The sequence below is a fragment of the Danio rerio genome, chromosome 5 (genome assembly GCF_052040795.2).
Source record: "Danio rerio strain M-AB ecotype USA chromosome 5, GRCz13ab, whole genome shotgun sequence".
In the NCBI taxonomy this organism is placed as follows: Eukaryota; Metazoa; Chordata; class Actinopteri; order Cypriniformes; family Danionidae; genus Danio; species Danio rerio.
In genome coordinates, this window is record NC_141025.1 from 4,560,001 (window position 1) to 4,582,279 (window position 22,279).

Below are 22,279 nucleotides of genomic sequence, written 5' to 3' on the forward strand. Positions count from 1 at the left end.
TTATTGATTTCTCATGTGCCTTGTTTAGTTGTTTGTATTTAAGTAGCCTCAGTTCAGTAGTTCTTTGCTCAGTTATTGCGGATCCTAGCCTGTCGCCCTCTGTGAGTTCTTACATTTGAAAGATAATCTCGTTACTGATCCTGAGTTTTTTGCCCTTTTGAGTTTTTTTTTTTTTGCATTTTTTAATTTTTTGGAAATTGGAAAAGTCTCTGTTTTTGTCTGCTCTAACTTTATCTTCTATTTGAAGTGCTTTTTTTTTTTGCTATCAATAAATTCCTCCTAAGAAGAAAGTTCCTTTTGTGGTTTGGGTTCTTCAACGCCTATTTGGCTTAGTGGGTTAGAGATCAACATCTCACGGCGGAGACCCGGCTTCTAACCCAGACTTTGACACATTTCAGTTGCTACCCATATCAAACACACCTGAATCAATTAATTAGGACCTGAACACCACGTGATAATTACAGGCAGGTGTGTTTGATTTGGGCTGCAACTGAAATGTGCAGGAAGGTGACTCTACAGGAACAGGGTTGGCCACCCCTGTACTAAAGTATCTTTGTGAATAACAGTAGAAAATGCATGGTGACAGAGCATATGATGGTGGATATGATGAATCAGAAACCAGGCTCCAGCCTAGGCTTGTACCTGTAGAAGGTGTAACCGGGTTGACTTTGGTGAGGTCATCGTATGTGTGAAGCTCAGCTTCATTGATGAGGAAGTCCCTGAGGTCTCCTTCAAGCGAATCATTGAGAGATTTGCCGAGGCCATTGGCTTTGTTTTTTACTCCATTTACCTGCATGATGTAAAAAATAATGTATTCATAAAGAGCAGGTTTGTAAAATATGCAGCAAGTACAATTAAAAACAAAATTACAAGCCGTCCAAGGAAATTATTTTTTTAAATATTTATCAAGTGATGTTTAACAGGGCTCAAAATTAACCCTTTTTATTGGTAGCACCGGTGCTATATGTCTCAATGAAATCCCATTATCACAAGAAAATACATTTTTATAACATAACTGAGTGACCAAAAGGTACACGGAGCGCTCACCGGCCCTGCACCTGCTTGACATGAATGAATCTGTTAACGGTATAACTGTGCTGTTCTCACGGGTGCTGTCTGATATTGCACTGATGCTTTTGACATATACTGTACCTTATTATATGCATACGTCATGTTAATAGCAATAACAGTCTCTTATGATAGCGATATTAGTTTACTCCGTGCAAGCCCGTTTGCGATGGTGTATGTGGTGTTAAATTTGACATATAGCTGCCACTTGCATGGCGGACAGCATCTGGCGATTATATGAAGGATTAAACAGAAGCTCTCGTGCTAGATGTGGCAAACAGTTACCTGAAATTTCCATTCCACAGACTTTTCATAGCGGACTTGAAGCCAATGGAAGTCTTTTATCCACTCTTGGAAAAGTGTAGATGGTGGGTTAACATTCAGCACATGATCACTAGTAAGATGTGTCATTATTTATAACTTTAGATGTCATGGTTTCTAAAACAAAATCTGTCAGTGTTATCTTCATTTACATCTTCAGCGCTTTACAGTTTTTCGTGGTTGTAGCTCTCCCTGTCATCCCAAGCCAGAAGGCATTGACTGAGTGATTGACAGCTGATATTAACCAATCCATTCGCGTTCAGTTCCAGAGCAGTGGGCCAATAAAATGAGAGTGAAGGCGGGGCAAGCATTACGAACTTGGCTTTGTTTACTGCAGTAAGTTGACATGACAACTGTTTTAAACCATTCCTGAGCGCTGCGCTTCGCGTTTCAAGTGCAAAGATGCATTCAGCGTGGTGTGGTGAACATTTTGCAGTAAAAACTGGTCACATGCAACAATTTTATGCACTCGCACAAATGCTCCCAAATATATTTTGAGGCCGCATAGATAAAATTTCGGGCGCATATGCAACCAAAATGGTCGCAATTTCAAGCCCTATTTAATAACCAAGCGAGAACATGTATGACAGTATTTCCTATTATATTTTTATTCTGGAGAAAGTCTTATTTCTTTTAGTTTGGCTGGAATAAAAAAAGAACATTTAAAATATTAATAAAAACTGCTAAGGTCAATATTATTAGCCCTCTTTAAAAGTGTTTTTTTTTTTAATATAATTATTTTTTAGGGGTTTTTAACCTTTATTGTGATAGGACAGTGGAGATTTACAGACAGAAAACTATGGGGGAGCAGAGATGGGGGAAGGGTCGACAAAGGACTTGGGTCACCGGTAGCACCTCAGTGCTGTGTCCACTCACTAACCACTAGGCTACTGGTGCCGACAGAAATGTATTTTTTTATTGCCTACAGAACAAACCACTGTTGTCCAGTGACTTGTCTAATTAACCTAATTTTCCTAGTTAAACTAATTAACCTAGTTAAGCCTTTAAATAAACAGTTTCTTGCACATTATTATTCACTGTCATCATGGTAAAGATATTAGTTATTAAACCTACAATAAAATGTGTTGTAAAAACCCTCTCTCCATCAAACAACTCTTGGGAAATACTTAAAAAAGAATTACAATTTTCACAGGAGCATTGCCACATCAGCAACTTCAGCAGGATCAATATACACAACATTACATGATGAGTTCAACTTCTTATTTCAATAAGAGATGATACACAAACAATTATAAATACAAATAACTAAAATTAACAAAAAATGTATATTAAAAAGTTAAATATTTGATTAATAACTTTAAACTCTTGATGGTGATACCTTTTAAAAAAACATCTATTAAAGTGTTTCCATTATAAAAATCTTGTCTACTTGTAATTAAACGTTCACATTCTAATAAACTATGTTTCATGGTCTTCATCTTGTCATTCCTGTAACAAAAATTACTATTTGCCCATCAGAAATGCCAACAGGACCTCATTTAAGCAAAAGAGTCCCAAACACAAATAATAAAGCACACATTAAAGAGCCCATATTATGGGTTTTTGAAAATGCCCTTCCATGTAGTTTGTAACACAGCTCTAAGGGAAGTGAAGTATCCTGCTAAGGCTTAAATCTGTTTGTGTACAGTATTCAAAACTGGTGATTCATCTATAAAAGAGTCGACTCATAGTGCTTCAAACGAGTCGCCTTTATACCGAGTCATTAGGTGTTTTGCCATTACGTAGGAACGAAACCAAGTTATTCACGTGCACGCGCAAACCCGGGAGATTTCAAACATGTGGCCCTGCCCTCTGACACAGATACCCACACACACACACACCCACAAACACACACACACACACACACAAACAAACATGCCGGTCGACTGAAGTCACACTGCAGATGGATATTATCGTGTCTCTACCCAAAGATGAAACGTCAGCACTATAACCAAGCAGTTGGAAACTTCATGCTACAAAGAATACTTCATCTGCGTTTGTTAAAGGAAGGATCAGTAAAGAGTAACTTACTGCTGGACATGTCAGGATGGGTTTCTTCCTCCATTTCTCAAGTGTAAGTACGTGCGATTAAAGTTGCCTCGTTGACTCTAGCTTGCAAATGTATTTAGTTGTGATTTGTTACTTGTAACCAAGTGTACTGTATCAGGTTAACTCGCTTTATTCTCATATCGGGTGCAAAGCCGTTTAAAACGCGACGCGTGCTGCTTTGCCTTTGTTTACGGAGCTCCGTGGAGGAGGGTAGTGTGTGTGTGTGTGTGTGTGTGCGTGTGCGTTTGCTGTCGTCCGGAGGTGTGTGTTTGTGTGTGTGTGCGCGCGTTGTCGTCCGGAGCAGGGTTAAGTGTTTGTGTGTGTGTGTCTGTGAAAATAGCAAAGTGAGACAAGCTAGAAGATCTCTTCAACTGTTTTTGCTCAATAAAATAGATAATCGTCTGTATTTTCAAGTCCATAGTCTGTATTTACATTGACCCACTGGCAGCTAAAATCCACGCCTACACTATCGAGCGTGTATGAACTGTGATTACTTTTATATTGCTGATTAGCTATTGGGCATTTCACTCTCTCACTGAAGGCAGTCGACCAATCGCAATAGACTCATAAGTCCAATCCGCGCAGAATTGCTTTGCGCTGAGGAGGGGTTTGGGAACAAATGAATTACTGGACGATTCATACAGGAGTCGCTGGGATAATTAGGTAAAAATAAATGCAGATTATAAGACCATGAAAGTGTTTTTTGACCTTGCATGCATATTAGACTGTTGTTGGAGACCCTTACAACCAAGATATGACCCTATTTCATGTATAATATGGGCTCTTTAAATCAAAAACAGAGTAATTGTTTAAAATGCATCTCTGGCCCATTGCATGCAATACATGCTACATAATGCACAACATCATCATTAAGTCTGCTTTATTTCAGCTGTGTTGATGCATAAAAAGATGAATCTGCAACAATAACCAATAAAACCAATTTTGTTTGTTTAAGACCTACCAAAAATGCTGAATTTTAGATACCGGCTCAATACATCAGTCTATAATACTGTCTGCATTTTTATTTTTCATTTATTTGTAAACCTAGATTTAAAATGCAGTTCACTTCTTGTTGTTGCTTGATCCACCAACATAAGAATCATATTAGCCTACGTTTGAATCATTTATGGCCTTTGAGGCTTTTATTTTTTTTAAATGTAGACTAAGAATGCTAAAGAAAGTCTATGAAAGGGGTCTGTGCAGGAGTGCATTTCTTGTCACAACACCGGCACTGTAGTCAGATCAAGAAGCAATGTTGATCTTTCTTTTGAGGTGTCGAAATGAACAAAACAAATGAACAAAACAATTTACCCTAATATAAAATATTAAAGTCTGGCGAGGCAGTGGCGCAGTAGGTAGTGCTGTCGCCTCACAGCAAGAAGGTCGCTGGTTCGAACCTCGGCTAAGTGGGCGTTTCTGTGTGGAGTTTGCATGTTCTCCCTGCCTTCGCGTGGGTTTGCTCCGGGTGCTCCGGTTTCCCCCACAGTCCAAAGACATGCGGTACAGGTGAATTGGGTGGGCTAAATTGTCCATAGTGTGTGAATGTGTGTGTGTGTGTGTGTGTGTGTGTGTATGTTTTGCAAAAAACAGAAATGTGCGCACATCTAGAAAAATCTTGAAGGCAGGTGCACGATCAAAAAACAAACATAAGTAGCAAAAGATTCAAAGTAAATCGGCACACTGCCACTTTAGCTCTCAAAAAAATTTTATTTAGTCAAAATTACAAAAACACTACGCTTCGACCGACATGGTCTTCATCAGGTAAAGCGTTGCAAATGGAAGTCCTCCACAAATAGACAAACAGCTCTACACAGCACCTGCAGTCAATTATCACAATCAGCTAACAAGCCGGTAAACAGGAACATTTGCATACAATAATAGACATCTTAAACAATGTGAAAAACATGAATACAATTACAAAATCTTAAACAATGTTAAAAACATGAATACAATTACAAAATCTTAAACAATGTGAAAAACATGAATACAATTACAAAATCTTAAACAATGTGAAAAACATGAATACAATTACAAAATCTTAAACAATGTGAAAAACATGAATACAATTACAAAATCTTCAATTACAAAATCATGTTTTTCACATTGTTTAAGATTTTGTAATTGTATTCATGTTTTTCACATTGTTTAAGATGTCTATTATTGTATGCAAATGTTCCTGTTTACCGGCTTGTTAGCTGATTGTGATAATTGACTGCAGGTGCTGTGTAGAGCTGTTTGTCTATTTGTGGAGGACTTCCATTTGCAACGCTTTACCTGATGAAGACCATGTCGGTCGAAACGTAGTGTTTTTGTAATTTTGACTAAATAAAATTTTTTTGAGAGCTAAAGTGGCAGTGTGCCGATTTACTTTGAATCTTTTGCTACTTATGTGTGTATGTTTCCCAGAGATGGGTTGCGGCTGGAAGGGCATCCGCTGCGTAAAAACTTGCTGGATAAGTTGGTGGTTCATTCCGCTGTGGAATGTTTTTTTCTCCTTAACCTCTTACTGTTCCTATTGCCTATAGAAATCACACGTGCCAAGCCATGAGAACCGAACCGAAAACCGTGTTAAAAAAACCAAGGCATGAATTGAACAGTGGACTAACTGTATTGTTGCATCCCTAATATATATATGTTTGCAGTACAAGTATAATTTCACAAAAGATAACCTAAGTAACTCCTACAATTCCTACATCTTCATTAAACATAATGAACAATTTGCAAGCAGAGGAGTACAATAGAACCACAAAAATAATTGTGATGTATTTATGGTTTTCTGTGGACCCTAACAGCCCTGAAGAACAGAAATTCAATATTAAATCAAATGTAAAATAACACTGTGCTATCTTTATAGTGTAAATAAATAGAATTTGTCAAACATTAGACTTTATTGGGTTTAAATGTGATTGATATCTCAGTCACAGGTCTTAAAACCCAAATGAAAATCGTTCCCTCTATTAAAAGTGAGTTAAACTTTGCCATGACTCCGCAAACCACTTTCTGAACTGTGAATCCTGGTTATTATAATTCTAACTCATTGCATTGCAGATCCTGGGATGTGACTATTGCACATTCACACATTGCGATATTGATACTGGAACAATACTGTGCAGCGCTTGTCCTGACATTTTATCCTACCCATCAGATTATGCTACCAACACTGTAATTGAATGATTCTGAGGTCAAGGATTAGGTAGGTTAGGGCAATATTACAGCTTCATATCACACTAGGCCACAAACAAAATTTACACTAGTAGCAAAATCCGATGGGTAGCATATTCACTTTTCGAATGGGAGGTAAGACAATCTGACAAGGTAGGACAAATCGACAGAACACCCTACCTGAAATTCATAAAATCTTTATGAATGACAAATATAAGATGAGCGGTGTAATTACACTGCCATCTGCTCAAGGTTGTGGATGGTGAAACCATATGTTGTGATGACAGACAGAGCGTGTTGAGATGGGTCAGTACATGCTGAACACAAGCTAATAATAAACACTGTCTGCTGGATCCTAATCCAATAACAAACACAGGTAAATTACAACATGTACGACCAGGTAGGATTAGTCTGTGTTGATTTCTAGAGGCACCGACAAGAACTCAAATGATGACATCTTTGGACTGAAATATTATCTTAATGTTGTAAAATTGTCCTTCTATTATAAACTCTAAGTGCTACATGACATATTAATCGTGTCTGCTTGAATATATTACGTTATAAACAACAACCAGCATGTATTGTATTACAGTTGTATACTATTAATACTGCCTTGATGCACTTATTTATAGTTGCAACAATGTTATATAGTATGACAATATTATTACATTTAACAATAATATATTTTATAATAATATATTTAATTATAAACTTATATTTCTATATCTAAAATTGTCTAAAAGCGTTTTTACTTCTTATTATGCTCCATAATTTAGATTCGTATTGATATTATTTGTTTTGTATAAGGGTGTATAAGCATGTTAATGCATATCGTACTGTTTAATTGTGCATGCGACAAAAATATTGAATATTTATTTTTTGTTTTCTGACAAATTAATGACAATTAAATATAAAAAAAGACACAGAAACAAGTGATTTTGAACCAATAAATGATGTTGTTGTGAATATTAGGGGTGTAATGAATCACGATTATTCGTAGGGATCACAACCAGCGGTTCGAAACACACATGACCAATGAATTCATTTTTTTTACTTGTAGATTAATTTTAAATTTGTAACGATCGCAGAGAGATCGCCTCTTATGTCAGTCAAATCACATGTATGAAGGCATTTAGGCTTTCCTCTAAAACTGAATGATGACAAAAGTTATGGTGGGTTATTCTAGATGTGGTGGGTTTCTTGGGTTATTAAAGGTGTTTTCTGTCGCTACTTGTTTAGCCTGCATTAATCCATTCAGTGCAAGTTGCACGATTAATCATTAAAAGATCGGGATCTCAACACCCACGCAACATAAATTATAAATGATGACGATTTGCAAATGTTTATTAATCCTTCGAATTGCTGTATTTAAATGTGTTTAAAAAACGCAAAAGTCAAGAAAGAGATTCAATTTTTATTCTTTTAAGTTAGTTATGAAGTAACAAACAGTCAAATAACACAGAAGTACTTTTAACTTGACGCTCAAAAATTAAAGATGTAGGCAGCTATTACATTATTTAACCAATAGGTGGCTACAACCAGCCTTCAAAAATATTCCACAGAATAATTCTTCAAAAGTGACACATCTAGCATTAAGCATCAAGTTTTATTAGTGATTCACTGAATCATTTATTGAAAATGAGACTAAAAATTAATATGAGTTGTACAAATTATAATGTTAGATTTCTACATTTAGAGTGATCAGCAACAGTACAACTAATGCCGAGTTCAATCTGCATGATTTTCAAAGTAGTGGTGTCACAGATGTTTTCACAATGCATGACTATCTGGGCTAGCGTTTCGTCGCTGCTTTGTTTACACGGCAAGATATATCAACGACAGGGACTTTCACATTGCATGACTTTACTATAGGAAGAATCGCCGACAACTAGGGTTGTAACAATATACCGGTATGACGGTTTACCACGATTTGAACGTGCACGATTATCATACCATGAACAATTGCATATCAACGGTTTTAACCCTTAAAGACCGAGACAGCCGCCCGCGGCTAAAAATAAGTATTGCTCTTAAATGTTTAATAACTTTTGATCCGCTGATCCCATTCATACAATTCAAAGATTGGCATAAAGAAGAGAATCTCAGCTTTCCAGTGCTGTATCACATAACATTCGCGGACTTTCAGAGGCTCCGGAATCAGTGCGGTTACGTCATCAAAATTTGACAACGCTGATTTGACAAAGAAACGCTCGTCACTGTGTCTCCGGACAAATCAGACATGATACATTGATGCATTGTCCCTCCTCCATGCCCAGATTGGTTCAAACTCGCTATATCACAACCAATAAGCATAGGTTTCGCTTTTGTTTGTGGACCAAGCTTTTTGAACAACACGGAATGAGAGATAGGCATACATTTATGCGCGGCTAAATAAAACGCAAAAAAAAAAAGTTTTGCATGAAATAATTCTCATACTAAGTACTTTTGCATGCACAGCAGCACAGAAACATGACAAAACAGTGACACAGCAAAGACGAACTGCTGCTCTTGCTGTTTTCAAAAGACGCAAGTGAAGGTGCAGCTGTTTGTCTGCATTGCAGACAACCATATCCAAATCCATATCGATAGACAACCATATCCATGCTGGCACATAAAACCTAAGGATGTTCCATATTGAATCTAGTTTCGTTATGTAACTATTTATAGTATAGTAAATATTTATATCTATTTTTTTACTGAGGATTTGCACCATGTTTATTTGGACTTTATTTGGACTTTGACACATTATTTATTATTTTCTTATTTTTTATTTGTTCATTGTAAGTGGTGTTGTTTATAGTAACTAAAAATATATTATTTGGAAAAAGTCAAATTTGCTTCACTGTTCTATTATTTTGTAACATACCGTATACCGCGAAACCGTCAAACCGTGGTATTGTTTTAGACGATTATCATACCGTGAAAAATTCATACCGTTACAACCCTACCGACAACTTCGTCCAAACTACGTCTCACAGCTAAAAACACGTCGTATATCTTTTGTTATTAACTATATAATGAGAAAGAAGCCTTTAATGGGGTAGAACATGTACATATTTGCTCACCTGGGTTTAAAGGGAATTAGCCATTTCTCCTAAACGTTGATAATAAACTAATTTCTTTCTGTATGAAACGTCAACAGACACAGTTGCTCCTGAGTCCTGTCAAACCTCCACTAGTTTTTCCTCCATGTCGTGGGTCCAAATAAACCGAAAATGAGCGCTTTTAACTTCTCCCCCAGCCTCCCGCTGGCCTGCAGCAGGTACACACACACGCACACACACACCAGTGAATGCTGCTCTCTCATTGGCTGTAGGCGATCGCTGATGTTATTTTCAGTCAAAACTCAATTCACACGGCATGATTTGAATCGCCGACAGCTCCAGATATTCAGCACGCCAAATATCTCGCAGGCATCGGCGACTCATCGGCGATTCTCTCAGATCGCGTCTTTGATAGTTCATACTGTGTGATTGTCAGTCACGTGCACGAGCAGCGATTTGCCTGCGATTTCAGGCATTTGTTGGCGATTTCTCAAAACCTGTCTGCGAGCCAAAATCGGGGCTAAAATCACGCAGTCTGAACTAGGCATAACACAGAGTTTTTCACAGCACTGAATATTTTACAGTTTATTTTTATTCAGCTGATCATTTCTTCATTTTATTTTTAATAAAATTACAGGCTTCATGTTCTGTTTGTTAAAACTAAAAGTGTCTTGCAGTGCTCTTTTTGTAATAAATGGAAAGCAATTTTCATTTGACTCTCTTTGTCTCTCATTTTTGGCTGATCTGAAAAATGGTCCGATCTATGACTAAAAACCAAAATGTGATCCAATCCAAACCGTGAGATTTGTGATCCGTTACACCACTAGTGAATAATATGAACTTAACTTTTATTATCTTAAAAACCAACAATGGTAAGACACACCTCGGTTAGTACACATGGATGACACACAGTGACACTGACAGAAACATCTACAACAAGTCAATAACTGATTCCCAAGTAATTTAACATGATCCTATCCTAATTGTTAGGATCTTTTCATGCTGCAAAAACACTGGAATCAAGGCATAAATCATAACAGCTCCAAAAACATAGATGACAAATTTATCTGTGCCAAGGGCTTCAGGCATGAGTAACACCGCATTGAACATCTAACAAAACACCTGTGCGTGACACTTGATTCATTAGACAAAAAAACTATACAAAGATACAAAGTTTTATTTTTTACTTCAGGACATGCTGAAGCTTCATTTTGGTAGGACGTCATACAATTAAATTTGCCATGCCAAGGCGGAGAGGGGTCTGGCTGCAGACTGCAATCTGAGCTGCATACAATGCTATTTAATGCGCTCACCTAACCCCACCCCTCACAGAGACGTCACAAGCTCCATTGAGTGCATTGTGTTTGACTGCATCTCTGAGAGACGCAATCTCAGCTTGCATCATAAAGGCTGCATCCATATATATATGCGCCTGGCAGAAGTATCTTCAGGTGGCTGTTTTGCGCATGCTCAGATTAGGCTGACCTGCACAATAATCCGAGCATGTTAAGATTAACAGCACCGCTGCCTAATCCACCAATGACAACACGAGCCACGTCAATGTACATTCAAATGAGGTGACACCGGAAAAACAAGCCAGTATAATAACAATTCATATTTTGCAAAGTGAATCCTGAAACTTAAAAAGAAAAAAGAAATTAAAATGGTCGTGCCCAACTGAGTCTGGTTCTCTCAAGGTTTTTTTTCTTCACTCCCATCAGGTGAAGTTTTTTTTCCCTCTCCGCTGTCGCCACTGCCTCGCATGGTTCAGGATTGGTAGAGCTACGCATCGATGAATTGGCTCTTCAGTGTTTGAACTCTCAGTAATGTTTAAATCACACTGAACTGAGCTAAACTGAACTGAACTGAACTTAAACACTAAAACCTGAACCACACTGTTGCAGTTACTATGACCATTTATGTGAAGCTGCTTTGACACAATCTACATTGTAAAAGCGCTATACAAATAAAGCTGAATTGAATTGAAACTTCTGTTCATTTATTTTGTAATTGCCCTCATTCAATTACATTTTGGTATGATGTTTGATTGATTTTATAAAAGACTGTGTGAAGGCAGATTTTGAATTTACATATAGGAATGTTTCTTTGGCAGGGTTTCAACAGGTTTCATCAAGTCAAGTTTTAAGACTTTTTAAGACCTTTTAAAGACCATAATGAATGACATTTCAGAATTTCACAAGGCTAAACACTAAAGATTTTTTTAATGGTCCAGATAAAACCTTAAAAAAGCATTAAAAACAAACATTATTGAGGAAGATAATTAATCCATATTTTTTAAGTAAATAGAGTTAATAAGTAAACGTTTCTTAAAACCTTTATTGAAATATATTGTTAGATATTGGATGGCTTTTGACCCAACTGAGTATAGCTTTACATGGACATAGGAATATTAAGAACCGTTAACAACAAAATATTTCAGTGAATTTAAGACTTTTTAAGGACTTGACAATCGTCTTGGACTAAACGAATAAAAAACCCCGGGATTGTTGTTATTTGATTGATGACATTTGTTGTTAATGGTGTTCAAGTATTCAATAAAAAAATAATAATAAATAACAATAAATAACATTAATAATGGTAATTAGTTTCAGCTCAGTAGAAAATGAGTCACCTACTGTATACCTGTTTATCAGGACAATAATTAAATGATTAAACGTTTTGTTATTAAAATAGCTGTATAATAGTATAACAACAATAACTCACAGTATTAAATGCTGTTTGTTTTAGCTTAGTAGAAAATTAGTCACGTCTTCATAACATGACATTAATCGAGCTTCTTTTGAAAATTAAATGTTTATTATTGAAATAGTTGCTATAATATTTGTAATTCCAATTCTGAGTTTCCTCGTTAAAGTTTTTTCTTTTCATACAAGAACATATGAATAAATAAATAAATAAATTAATTAATTAATTAATAAATAAATAAATTAATTAATTAATTAACGTTTTTGACCATATACAATGTAAAAACTGAAAGTTTCTACTAAGAGAGCCTATGTACAAATATTATGACAATCTTATGACACAAACATGAAAACAATTCAACACCACGGTATTACAATCTATTTTGGTAGCGGTTTGCTTTCAGATGAACATGTTTTACATTTACAAACAAACGTGGTTAATAAAACTTCGATGGTGTAAACTGTATTAGACGGGCAGTGAATTCAAAGCTTGTACCTTTTCCTGCGGTCGGTTTGGTTTTCCAGATTTCTCCAAACTGAGTGTCCCGTCAGAGCTGTTAACGGTGGAAACTTCTTTACTCCTGAATAAAGGCTTCTGTTTGACATTCGCCATGGCTGTGAGCTTAAAGAATGCCCTTTTCGAGGTGTTTACCGTGCTATAACTTTGCCATTAGGTTGATAATTTGCAAGTAATTTTCCGTTTTCTTCAGCCATGAAAAATTCCTGAGTGAAGGACAAAACTCCCAACAGCGCGTGAGCCCGCGCCACACTCACACCGGCGGGCACTGACACGCGCAGTGGCGTCACGTATTTTAGGCGCAATGACGTACGCATGTAAGCCACGCCCAATACGGAAAAGCAACATCACAATCCTTTCAACGTGCGACGAAATTCGACATAAATTAAGAATTATCAGGAACTAGTGTTTGCTTTAAAAATGTATTAATTAAATACGAAAACAGTAGTGATATATGGGATTTATTACTGTGTTTAATAAGCTAACGCTAAACCGGTTTATCCAGACAGGCCACTGGTGCAATGTTGGTCTCTGTAGTGTAGCACCACTAAACCTGATTGATCTAGCTTATCATCTTACTTTTTTGAGGTAGGTCGCATCTCCTAATATCAATTTTACTGCTGTCTTTGTGTTTTAATTTTTATTTTTTTATCAAAACTTCTACTGCAGTCCGATGACACATTTTTAATTGTATAAACTTGATTATTAAAACCATGAGGTGGCATAATTACAGGTTTTGCAACTACCGTTTATTACCAGCAGTGTCGACTAATGTTTGGTCAATCTGTGATTATCAGCTTAAGCCAAAAGCCCCATATGACTATGAGGGGTTTCAATGACATTGAAATAAAAATAAACACAAATTAAATTGATATGAATAAAATTTAAATTAAGCAGATGAATAAAAACAGTAAAATAAGGAAAAGGAAATAATCTGTTATTATACTAAATAATAGTTATTTGTATATGTATACACTTACCGGCCACTTTATTAGGTACCTTACTAGTATTGGGTTTGACTCGCTTTTGCCTTCAGAAATGCTTCAATCCTTCGTGGCGTAGATTCAACAAACTACTGGAAATATTCCTCAAAGATTTTGCTCCATATTGACATGATAGCATCACACAGTTGCTGCAGATTTGTCGGCTGCAGATCCATGATGCCAATCTCCCGCTCCGCCACATCCCAAAGGTGCTCTATTGGATTGAGCTCTGGTGACTGTGGAGGCCATTTGAGTACAGTGAACTCATTGTCATGTTCAAGAAACCAGTCTGAGATGATTCACGCTTTATGACATGGTGTGTTATCCTGCTGACCAATTGGTACTAATTGGCCCAAAGTGTGGCAAAAAAAAATTTCCCACATCATTACGCCACCAGCCTGAACTGTTAATATAAGGCAGTAGTGATGTGACGTTGTGCGCCGAGGCTTCGAAGCATGTATCAAAAAAACGATACATCTCGCAGTGAAGCAGTGTACCGGAGCTTGATTCGTTTTGCCATCATCACGTGATCAGTGACGTCCGAAGCTTCATTTTCGCCTTTACCCACGTGACTGCTTCGAATTTTGATTCAAAGGTTTAAACAACCTCATTGTAAAGTGTATAGCTAGAGAATTGGCGTCTATTACATACATTTGTTTCAAAGCACTGCACCAGTCCCACACACCAGTAATGAAACTAAACTACAATAGTATTTTTTAGTAAAAAGGTTTTGAACAATACTAAAGTGTATTAGCGTATTTTTTTATGACTATCTTTAAAGAAAACCACCGCATATCGTTGTATTGCGTTTAACAGAGACGATCTGGTGAATGCAACTCTAATGCATCGTTCACATAGCGTCCTCCTAGAGCACTCGCCTCCCAATCAGGAATCGCTGGTTCGATCCCTGCTTGAAGCGGTACTTATTGTGTTATGATAAACTTTTGAATATCTTGGATTTTACTACAATCATCAGTTGTGTAATGTAATATATCTTGTGTAAAAACTACAGTAATTGAGTAATTTGTTTATATTGCTGTTGTAGTATTACTACATGAATGAATTGGGTCAGTTGTGAACATTTGACATTATGGCAACACAGTGCTTTCCCACACTTTCACCAGAAGAGGTCCACATCGAGCTCTTATTTAGAAAGCTTCGAGTAACGAACCTTTTTCCGATACAATTGAGTCGAGCGCTTCACTGGTTCAGAAAGCTTCATTTCACCATCACTATAAGGCAGGATTGATCCATTTTTTCATGTTGTTGATGCCAAATTTTGACCCGCCCATCCAAATGGCGCAGCAGAAATGGAGACTCATCAGAGCAGGCAACGTTTCTCCAATCTTCTATTGGCCAGTTTTGGTGAGCCTGTGTGAATTGTAGCCTCAGTTTCCTGTTCTGTGCTGACAGGAGTGGCACCCGGTGTGGTCTTCTGCTGCTGTAGCCCATCCGCTTCAAAGTTGGACGTGTTGTGTGTTCAGAGATGCAGACCTCTGTTGTATTGAGTGCTTATTTGAGCTACTTTAATTTCTATCAGCTGGAACCAGTCTGGCCTTTTTCAGACCATTCTCTGTAAACCCTAGAGATGGTTGTGCGTGAAAATCCCAGTAGATTAGCAGTTTCTGAAATACTCAGACCAGACGGCCTGGCACTAACAGCCACATTCAAAGTCTCTTAACTCCCCTTTCTTCCCCATTCTGATGCTCGCTTTGAACTGCAGCAGATCGTCTTGGCCATGTCTACATGCCGAAATGCATTAAGTTGCTGCCGTGTGATTGGCTGATTAAAAAATAGCGTTAACAAGCAGTTGGACAGGTGTACCTAATATAGTGGCCATGAGTGTGTGTGTTTGTATGTATATATACATGTATGTATGCCTCTGTGCTCTCTTGCTATCTGCATCTTTAACCACTATTGAAAGGGTATTGATTTTCAGATTTGCCTTCATTTGCAGATAATGGCATCGTCAGAAGGAAAGATTGCATTTGTCAGCAATCTCAATGGAACGACTCTGACGGAGGTCTCTCTGGGATCCTTCCTAGCTCCGGTGTGTTTTCTCAGCCGTGGACTCTTCCTCATAGTCTTTCACCTGGGAAAAGGAGTCCTGCCATTCTCCTGGGGAGCCCATCTGATGCTGGACTTCACCACAATAATAATGCCTATGGTCCTGTCATGCACCGCACTGAGCGACATCCTTCACTTTGTCATCATGGGTATAGCCGTAGTTGATTTCGCCGTCTTATATCTTGTATACAAGCGCAAAAAAAATCCAAGTTCCCTCAAAAGCACGATTGATAAGTTCATCCAAAGCAGAGCAGAATCCAAAATGGTCCCGTTTGTGACCATATTTCGAGTTCTGGTCAACGTGAAAACCGCAATAAGCATCTTAGCTGTTGATTTCAGCGTCTTTCCGAGACGTTATGCGAAAACGGAGACGTACGGAACCGGCGTGATGGATTTCGGTGTGGGAGCGTATGTAATGGCCAATGCATTGGTGTGTCCTGAAGCACGAGGAAAGAACATTCAAGGATCGAAGATCAGCCATGTGTTAAAACAAGCCGTTTCTGTATGGCCTTTGGTTTTGTTAGGGTTTGTAAGACTAGCGAGCGTCAAATCATCTGGATATCATGAACATGTTACAGAATATGGGGTCCACTGGAACTTCTTTTTCACTTTAGCCATCGTCAGAGTCGTAGCCTCTGCGCTTCTGGCTCTATTTCCAGTGAACTGCTCAGGATTTCTTGCTCTTATCATCTGTGGAACGTATCAAGTTATTTTGGAGACGACAGATCTGAAGTCATTTCTCATTCATAACACTGAACGCTCAGGATTTCTCCTTGCAAACAGAGAAGGGGTATTTTCAGTTGTAGGTTATATAGCCATCTACATGGCTGGTGTTCATGTTGGATGTTACCTCATGCAGAGCAGAAATTTGGTTAAAGATTGGATCAGAGTGATCCGTAACCTTTTGTTAACCAGCTTTGGGTTGTTTTTGGTTCTATATGTGTGTCAGAAAAACATCGAGCCAGTGTCTCGCAGAATGGCCAACCTTCCTTTCTGTATCTGGACTGTCGCGCAGGCTCTGTTCTTCCTCTCCTGCATTAGCATTGCTGATGTAATGCTGCTGTTTGCTAAAGTGGTGTCTAATTTTTCACTTGTGCCTACGTCTTGGTGTCCGAATCAAAATAAAAAGGCGGATGAGAAAACGCGACGAGATATGGATGGGTTATGCCTCATTCAGGCTGTCAATAGGAATCAGTTGTTGTACTTTCTACTCGCTAATGTCTTGACTGGTTTGACCAATGTGTTTGTGGACACTATGAACAGCAGGGATGTTTTAGCCGTGAGCGTTTTGCTCTGGTATATGTTCATGAACAGCTTGGTCATATTCATTTTGCATGTCAATAAAATAACCGTCAAGTTCTGGTGACACCCTGACATTTATGTATAGCTTGATTATATTTTTTACTGAATGACTTTGGTTGCGTTATGCTTGCTGTGTGTAAATTGTGTGCATAGTGTAAATAAAATATAATGAGTTCTTTCTAAGTGTGCGGTCTTATTTTTATTTATTCATTCATTTATTTTCATGTCGGCTTAGTCCCTTTATTAATCCGTGGTCACCACAGTGGAATGAACCGCCAACTTATCCAGCAAGTTTTTACGCAGCGGATGCCCTTCCAGCCGCAACCCATCTCTGGGAAACATCCACACACACACGTTCAGACGCGCACTCATACACTACGGACAATTTAGCCTACCCAATTCACCTGTACCGCATGTCTTTGGACTGTGGGGGAAACCGGAGCACCCGGAGGAAACCCACGCGAAGGCAGGGAGAACATGCAAACTCCACACAGAAACGCCAACTGAGTCGAACAAGCAACCCAGCGACCTTCTTGCTGTGAGGCGACAGCACTACCTACTGCGCCACTGCCTCGCCGTCTTATTTTTATCGTATATCAAAAATATGACACTTATTTGTGCCGTTTACATAGCAGTGAATAATTAAGTAGCAGTGAATGCTGGCAGCTAGCTCTCTGCAACTCTCACATGGTCGCCCACTGAAGCTAAGCAGGGCTGCGCCCGGTCAGTACCTGGATGGGAGACCACATGGGAAAGCTAGGTTGCTGCCGGAAGTGGTGTTAGTGAGGCGAGCAGGGGGCGCCCAACCTGCGGTCTGTGTGGGTCCTAATGCCCCAGTATAGTGACGGGGATGTTATACTTCTCAGTGAGCGCTGTCTTTCGGATGAGATGTTAAACCGAGGTCCTGACTCTCTGTAGTCGTTAAAAATCCCAGGATGTCCTTCGAAAAGAGTAGGGGTTTAACCCCGGCATCCTGGCCAAATCTGCCCACTGGCCTTCATCAATCATGGCCACCTAAACATCCCCTTATTCAATTGGCTGCATCACTGTCTCCTCTCCACCAATCAGCTGGTGTGTGGTGTGCGGTCTGGCGCAAAATGGCTGCCGTCGCGTCATCCAGGTGGATGCTGCACACTGGTGGTGGATGAGGAGATCCCCCCCCACTATGTAAAGCGCTTTGAGTGCCCAGAAAAGCGCTATATAAATGTAAGGAATTATTATTATTATTATTATTATTAAAACAAGTTTAATGTAGTATTTAAATGAGTTGATTATGAAAGCTGTATGCATTATGATTATGAAGGAGTATGAACAGAGATATTTATTATTTCAAAATAGCAAATATTTAAAAAAAATATTAAGTCCTAATACTGTATGGTATAATTTAAAAATAATTATAAACACGTTTCTTCAATTAATTATATTTATATAATTTTTACAATCTAAAAATAATATTCATTCATTCATTTCCTTTTCAGCTTAGTCCCTTTATTAATCCGGGGTCACCACAGCAGAATGAACCGCCAACTTGCAGTGGTGCAGTAGGTAGTGCTGTCGCCTCACAGCAAGAAGGTCGCTGGGTCGAACCTCGGCTCAGTTGGCGTTTCTGTGTGGAGTTTGCATGTTCGATTGGGTTTCCTCTTTGTGCTCCGTTTCCCCTGCAGTCCAAAGACATGCGGTACAGGTGAATTGGGTAGGACATTACGTTTTCATGAATTTTCTTTGAATTTTTTGAGCTGCTCTGTCAAGCCCTAGGACATCCTGGGCTTTCTAGTCTTATGTTATGTGATTGGCTGGTATGCTAGGAGCCACTTCTTACACTGCATCCAAAAGGGCCGACATACAAATAAGCACATTTTATGGGAAGGAGGAAGGCATGTAAAATGTAGCTTTTTAAATGTATTTTTACTATTATTATTATTATTACATATATATTGGTTTATTAAAGTGTCAGGAACAATACATTTAGCTTTCAAAGCTGTTTCAAAATATCATCCTTTTTAAATGTCCACTATAGTGGACACCAGGACCATCTTAATGTAGTTAATGATTGCATGTTGTAAGAGGCAGAACTGAAGTGGAGAGGATTCAGTATAAGATAGCTGAGGGAGACTCTGATTTAGTCTGACAATCCAACACAATCTCACGGCAATTCGTAACTTTTTCATTTAGTGGCTAATTCGTATGAATTCGTACGATCTAATTCGTACAATTTAGTACGATTTGCTTATCCCCCAATGACGCTTGGGGTTAGGGGTGGGGTCAGGTGCCACGCCTCCTTTTTAAAATCGTACCATTTCATACGACTGAACTCGTACGAATTCGTACGAATTAGCCACTAAACTGGCAAAACGTAAAATACTTACGTTTTCTCGTGAGATCAGGCTGGACAATCAGACAATTAGAGAATGACAATCAGTTTTAAATCACTTTTATGTTCAATTTGTTTTGGATTAACATCACTTTTTTTTTGTTTGTTTTTAGTTCGGCTCTCTTTCAGACTAAACTGTTTCAATACAAAAGGAATAAATGGCTTTTGTTTTGTTTTTGTTACATTAATATTGGATTCATATCCTTTTGCAGCCATATCCTGTACAGTTTTGTTTGTCGTTTCGATCTAAAAGGTTCCTGTGGTCCCAAGGGTGCAGTGTGCATGCTGTAAAATTAAAAATAAAAACAAAATATAGAAACTCTAAATTGTAGATTTTTTTTTTAACCCAAAGGATGTAGGAAATCACTGAAAAAAAAATAATAAAAAATTCTTTGGGTCTCAGAAGGATATGCCGGTGCCGGATGAATGCTTCATGCCAAATCTGGGCCAGAATTCATTGCTACCTGGGTAGATTAGTCAGCACTCAAGCCAAATCTGCTAATCTATCAAGATTTTAAAAAAGCATGAGAGATGCTCGGGACAGTAGACAGAATCGTTACTGGCCCGATCAGGGCAGTGCTGCCTTGTCACTAAATTTTAATAGTTGGCAAGATGACCACAACATCAAATTATGAGGCTAAAAGAAAATGTCTGTTTCTAACATTGTGGAAACAGATATTTACATGGGAACAACACAACGGGCGAGGCAGTGGCGCAGTAGGTAGTGCTGTCGCCTCACAGCACGAAGGTCGCTGGTTCGAACCTCGGCTCAGTTGGCGTTTCTGTGTGGAGTTTGCATGTTCTCCCTGCCTTCGCGTGGGTTTCCTCCGGGTGCTCCGGTTTCCCCCACAGTTGTCCGTAGTGTATGAGTGTGTGTGTGGATGTTTCCCAGAGATGGGTTGCGGCTGGAAGGCCATCCGCTGTGTACAAAAAAATACTGCTGGATAGGTTGCCGATTCATTCCACTGTGGCGACCCCGGATTAATAAAGGCACTAAGCCGACAAGAAAATGAATGAATGAACAACACAACGAAAAAACTGAAGGTATGTTGTGTATAGTTTTCAGTCACTTTTAAGTCAGCCACCTTTTGTTTTGCAACAAAATACATGCACATTTTTCATACTGCTGTATTTTACTAAGGGCAAGGCAGTGGCGCAGTAGGTAGTGCTGTCGCCTCACCGCAAGAAGGTCGCTGGTTCGGCCTCGGCTCAGTTGGTGTTTCTGTGTGGAGTTTGCATGTTCTCCCTGCCTTCGTGTGGGTTTCCTCTGGGTGCTCCGGTTTCCCCCACAGTCCAAAGACATGCGGTACAGGTGAATTGGGTAGGCTAAATTGTCCGTAGTGTGTGTGTGAATGTGTGTGTGTTTGTGGATGTTTCCCAGAGATGGGTTGCGGCTGGAAGGGCATCCGCTGTGTAAAAAAAAAAACTTGCTGGATAAGTTGGCGGTTCATTCCGCTGTGGCAACCCCGGATTAATAAAGGGACTAAGCCGACAAGAAAATGAATAAATTTATTTTACTGCTAAATATTTTAACATTTTTCAATTATTTTATAATTCTAGATTCACAGACATTATCTTGTGTCACTATATTTAACATATGTGGCTAAGAAATAGCAATTAACTTTTTCTTTTTTGGTGAGGACAGTGAAAATTTTGGCAGGGCAAGTAAAAATCCGAACCACTGGTCCAATCTGGCCAGTAAAGAACATACTTAGCATAGAGAACCCTATATATATATATATATATATATATATATATATATATATATATATATATATATATATATATATATATATATATATATATATATATATATATAAAGAAAAATATATGAAACTGCGTTGATGGTTTGTAAATTGTTTAGCAATTCTTATTTATTTAAATTTATTATCTTTTTAAAGCTGTTATATTTACTCTTTATTTGACAGGAGCAATGGCCAATCAAAGAACTTCCTCAAAATTAGCTACATAGCTAAATTTTATCTGTAGTCTCGATCATTACAATTGATGAAATGTTGGTCTCTAATCGTAAAGTAGGCTTCTCTTTAATCTGTCTCCTCCCACGTGTCACTCAAACTCATAGATATATACACTAGATATCGCATAGGGACCCTGAGCATGCGTCAATAGCGCCGCCACATTGGTACAGTGCTCCCAGGACAAATGTCATTCAACCGCACTAGTCAAGACAGTGTTATTACGTGAAGATGCGGGACTTTAGCGCTGTCTAAGAGTGTAGTAACGAGCAAACAAAGAAAATAAAGCACAAAGGCAGAACATTTCATAGGTAATATTATGTTTTTTTTCTGTTTTTGTATGTTCTGTACTTTTGTGCTAATCAGGTATTGATGATAACAGTCACTTACTGCATTCACCATACGGCAAAGCAGCTCCAACTCGCACTAAATACTCTGTTTATGCTAGTTTTGTTGAATAAAATCAGCAAACAATGCAAAAGAAATATGACAACGAGATGCTGCGCTGCCAGAAACTTGTATTATTGTCGGCTAACGTTAGTGAAAGAGTCGTTCGGGGGATTCATTCACAAACGAGTCGCTCTCTCCGTCAGTATGAGAAGTGAAAGCAGGAGAGGAGGTGTGTTTCAGGACACGGATTAGATTAAATTTAACAGTGAGGGTGAATAGTACATTTCTGTACACACAAACACAAGCTTTTTGTCAGGAATGCCC

At 38.4% G+C, this 22,279-nt stretch overlaps 2 protein-coding genes and 1 long non-coding RNA gene across 5 annotated transcripts in view; 2 read left to right on the top strand and 1 right to left on the bottom strand.

Annotated features, from left to right (window-relative positions):
• myo19 (myosin XIX) overlaps window positions 1-13,136 on the bottom strand; it is a 58,316-nt gene extending 45,180 nt beyond the window's left edge. For all 3 annotated transcript variants that reach the window (XR_015490716.1, XR_015490717.1, XM_087253151.1), the window contains exons 1-2: window positions 12,846-13,136; window positions 643-790 (exon numbers count right to left, since the gene is read on the bottom strand). Coding sequence is in view for 1 of the 3 variants with exons in the window: in XM_087253151.1 (XP_087109277.1) it covers window positions 643-790; window positions 12,846-12,962 (265 nt within the window). In the remaining 2 variants the exon portion in view is untranslated. The remainder of the gene's footprint in view (window positions 1-642; window positions 791-12,845) is intronic.
• Window positions 1-22,279, top strand: part of LOC147843792 (uncharacterized) — a 1,319,745-nt gene that overhangs the window by 1,114,354 nt on the left and 183,112 nt on the right. The gene's annotated exons all lie outside the window — the stretch shown is intronic.
• Window positions 13,184-17,401, top strand: pigw (phosphatidylinositol glycan anchor biosynthesis, class W). The gene is given in 2 exon segments (NM_001114572.2): window positions 13,184-13,454; window positions 15,807-17,401. A coding segment is annotated over 1 exon segment (1,473 nt). The 5' UTR covers window positions 13,184-13,454; window positions 15,807-15,809; the 3' UTR covers window positions 17,283-17,401.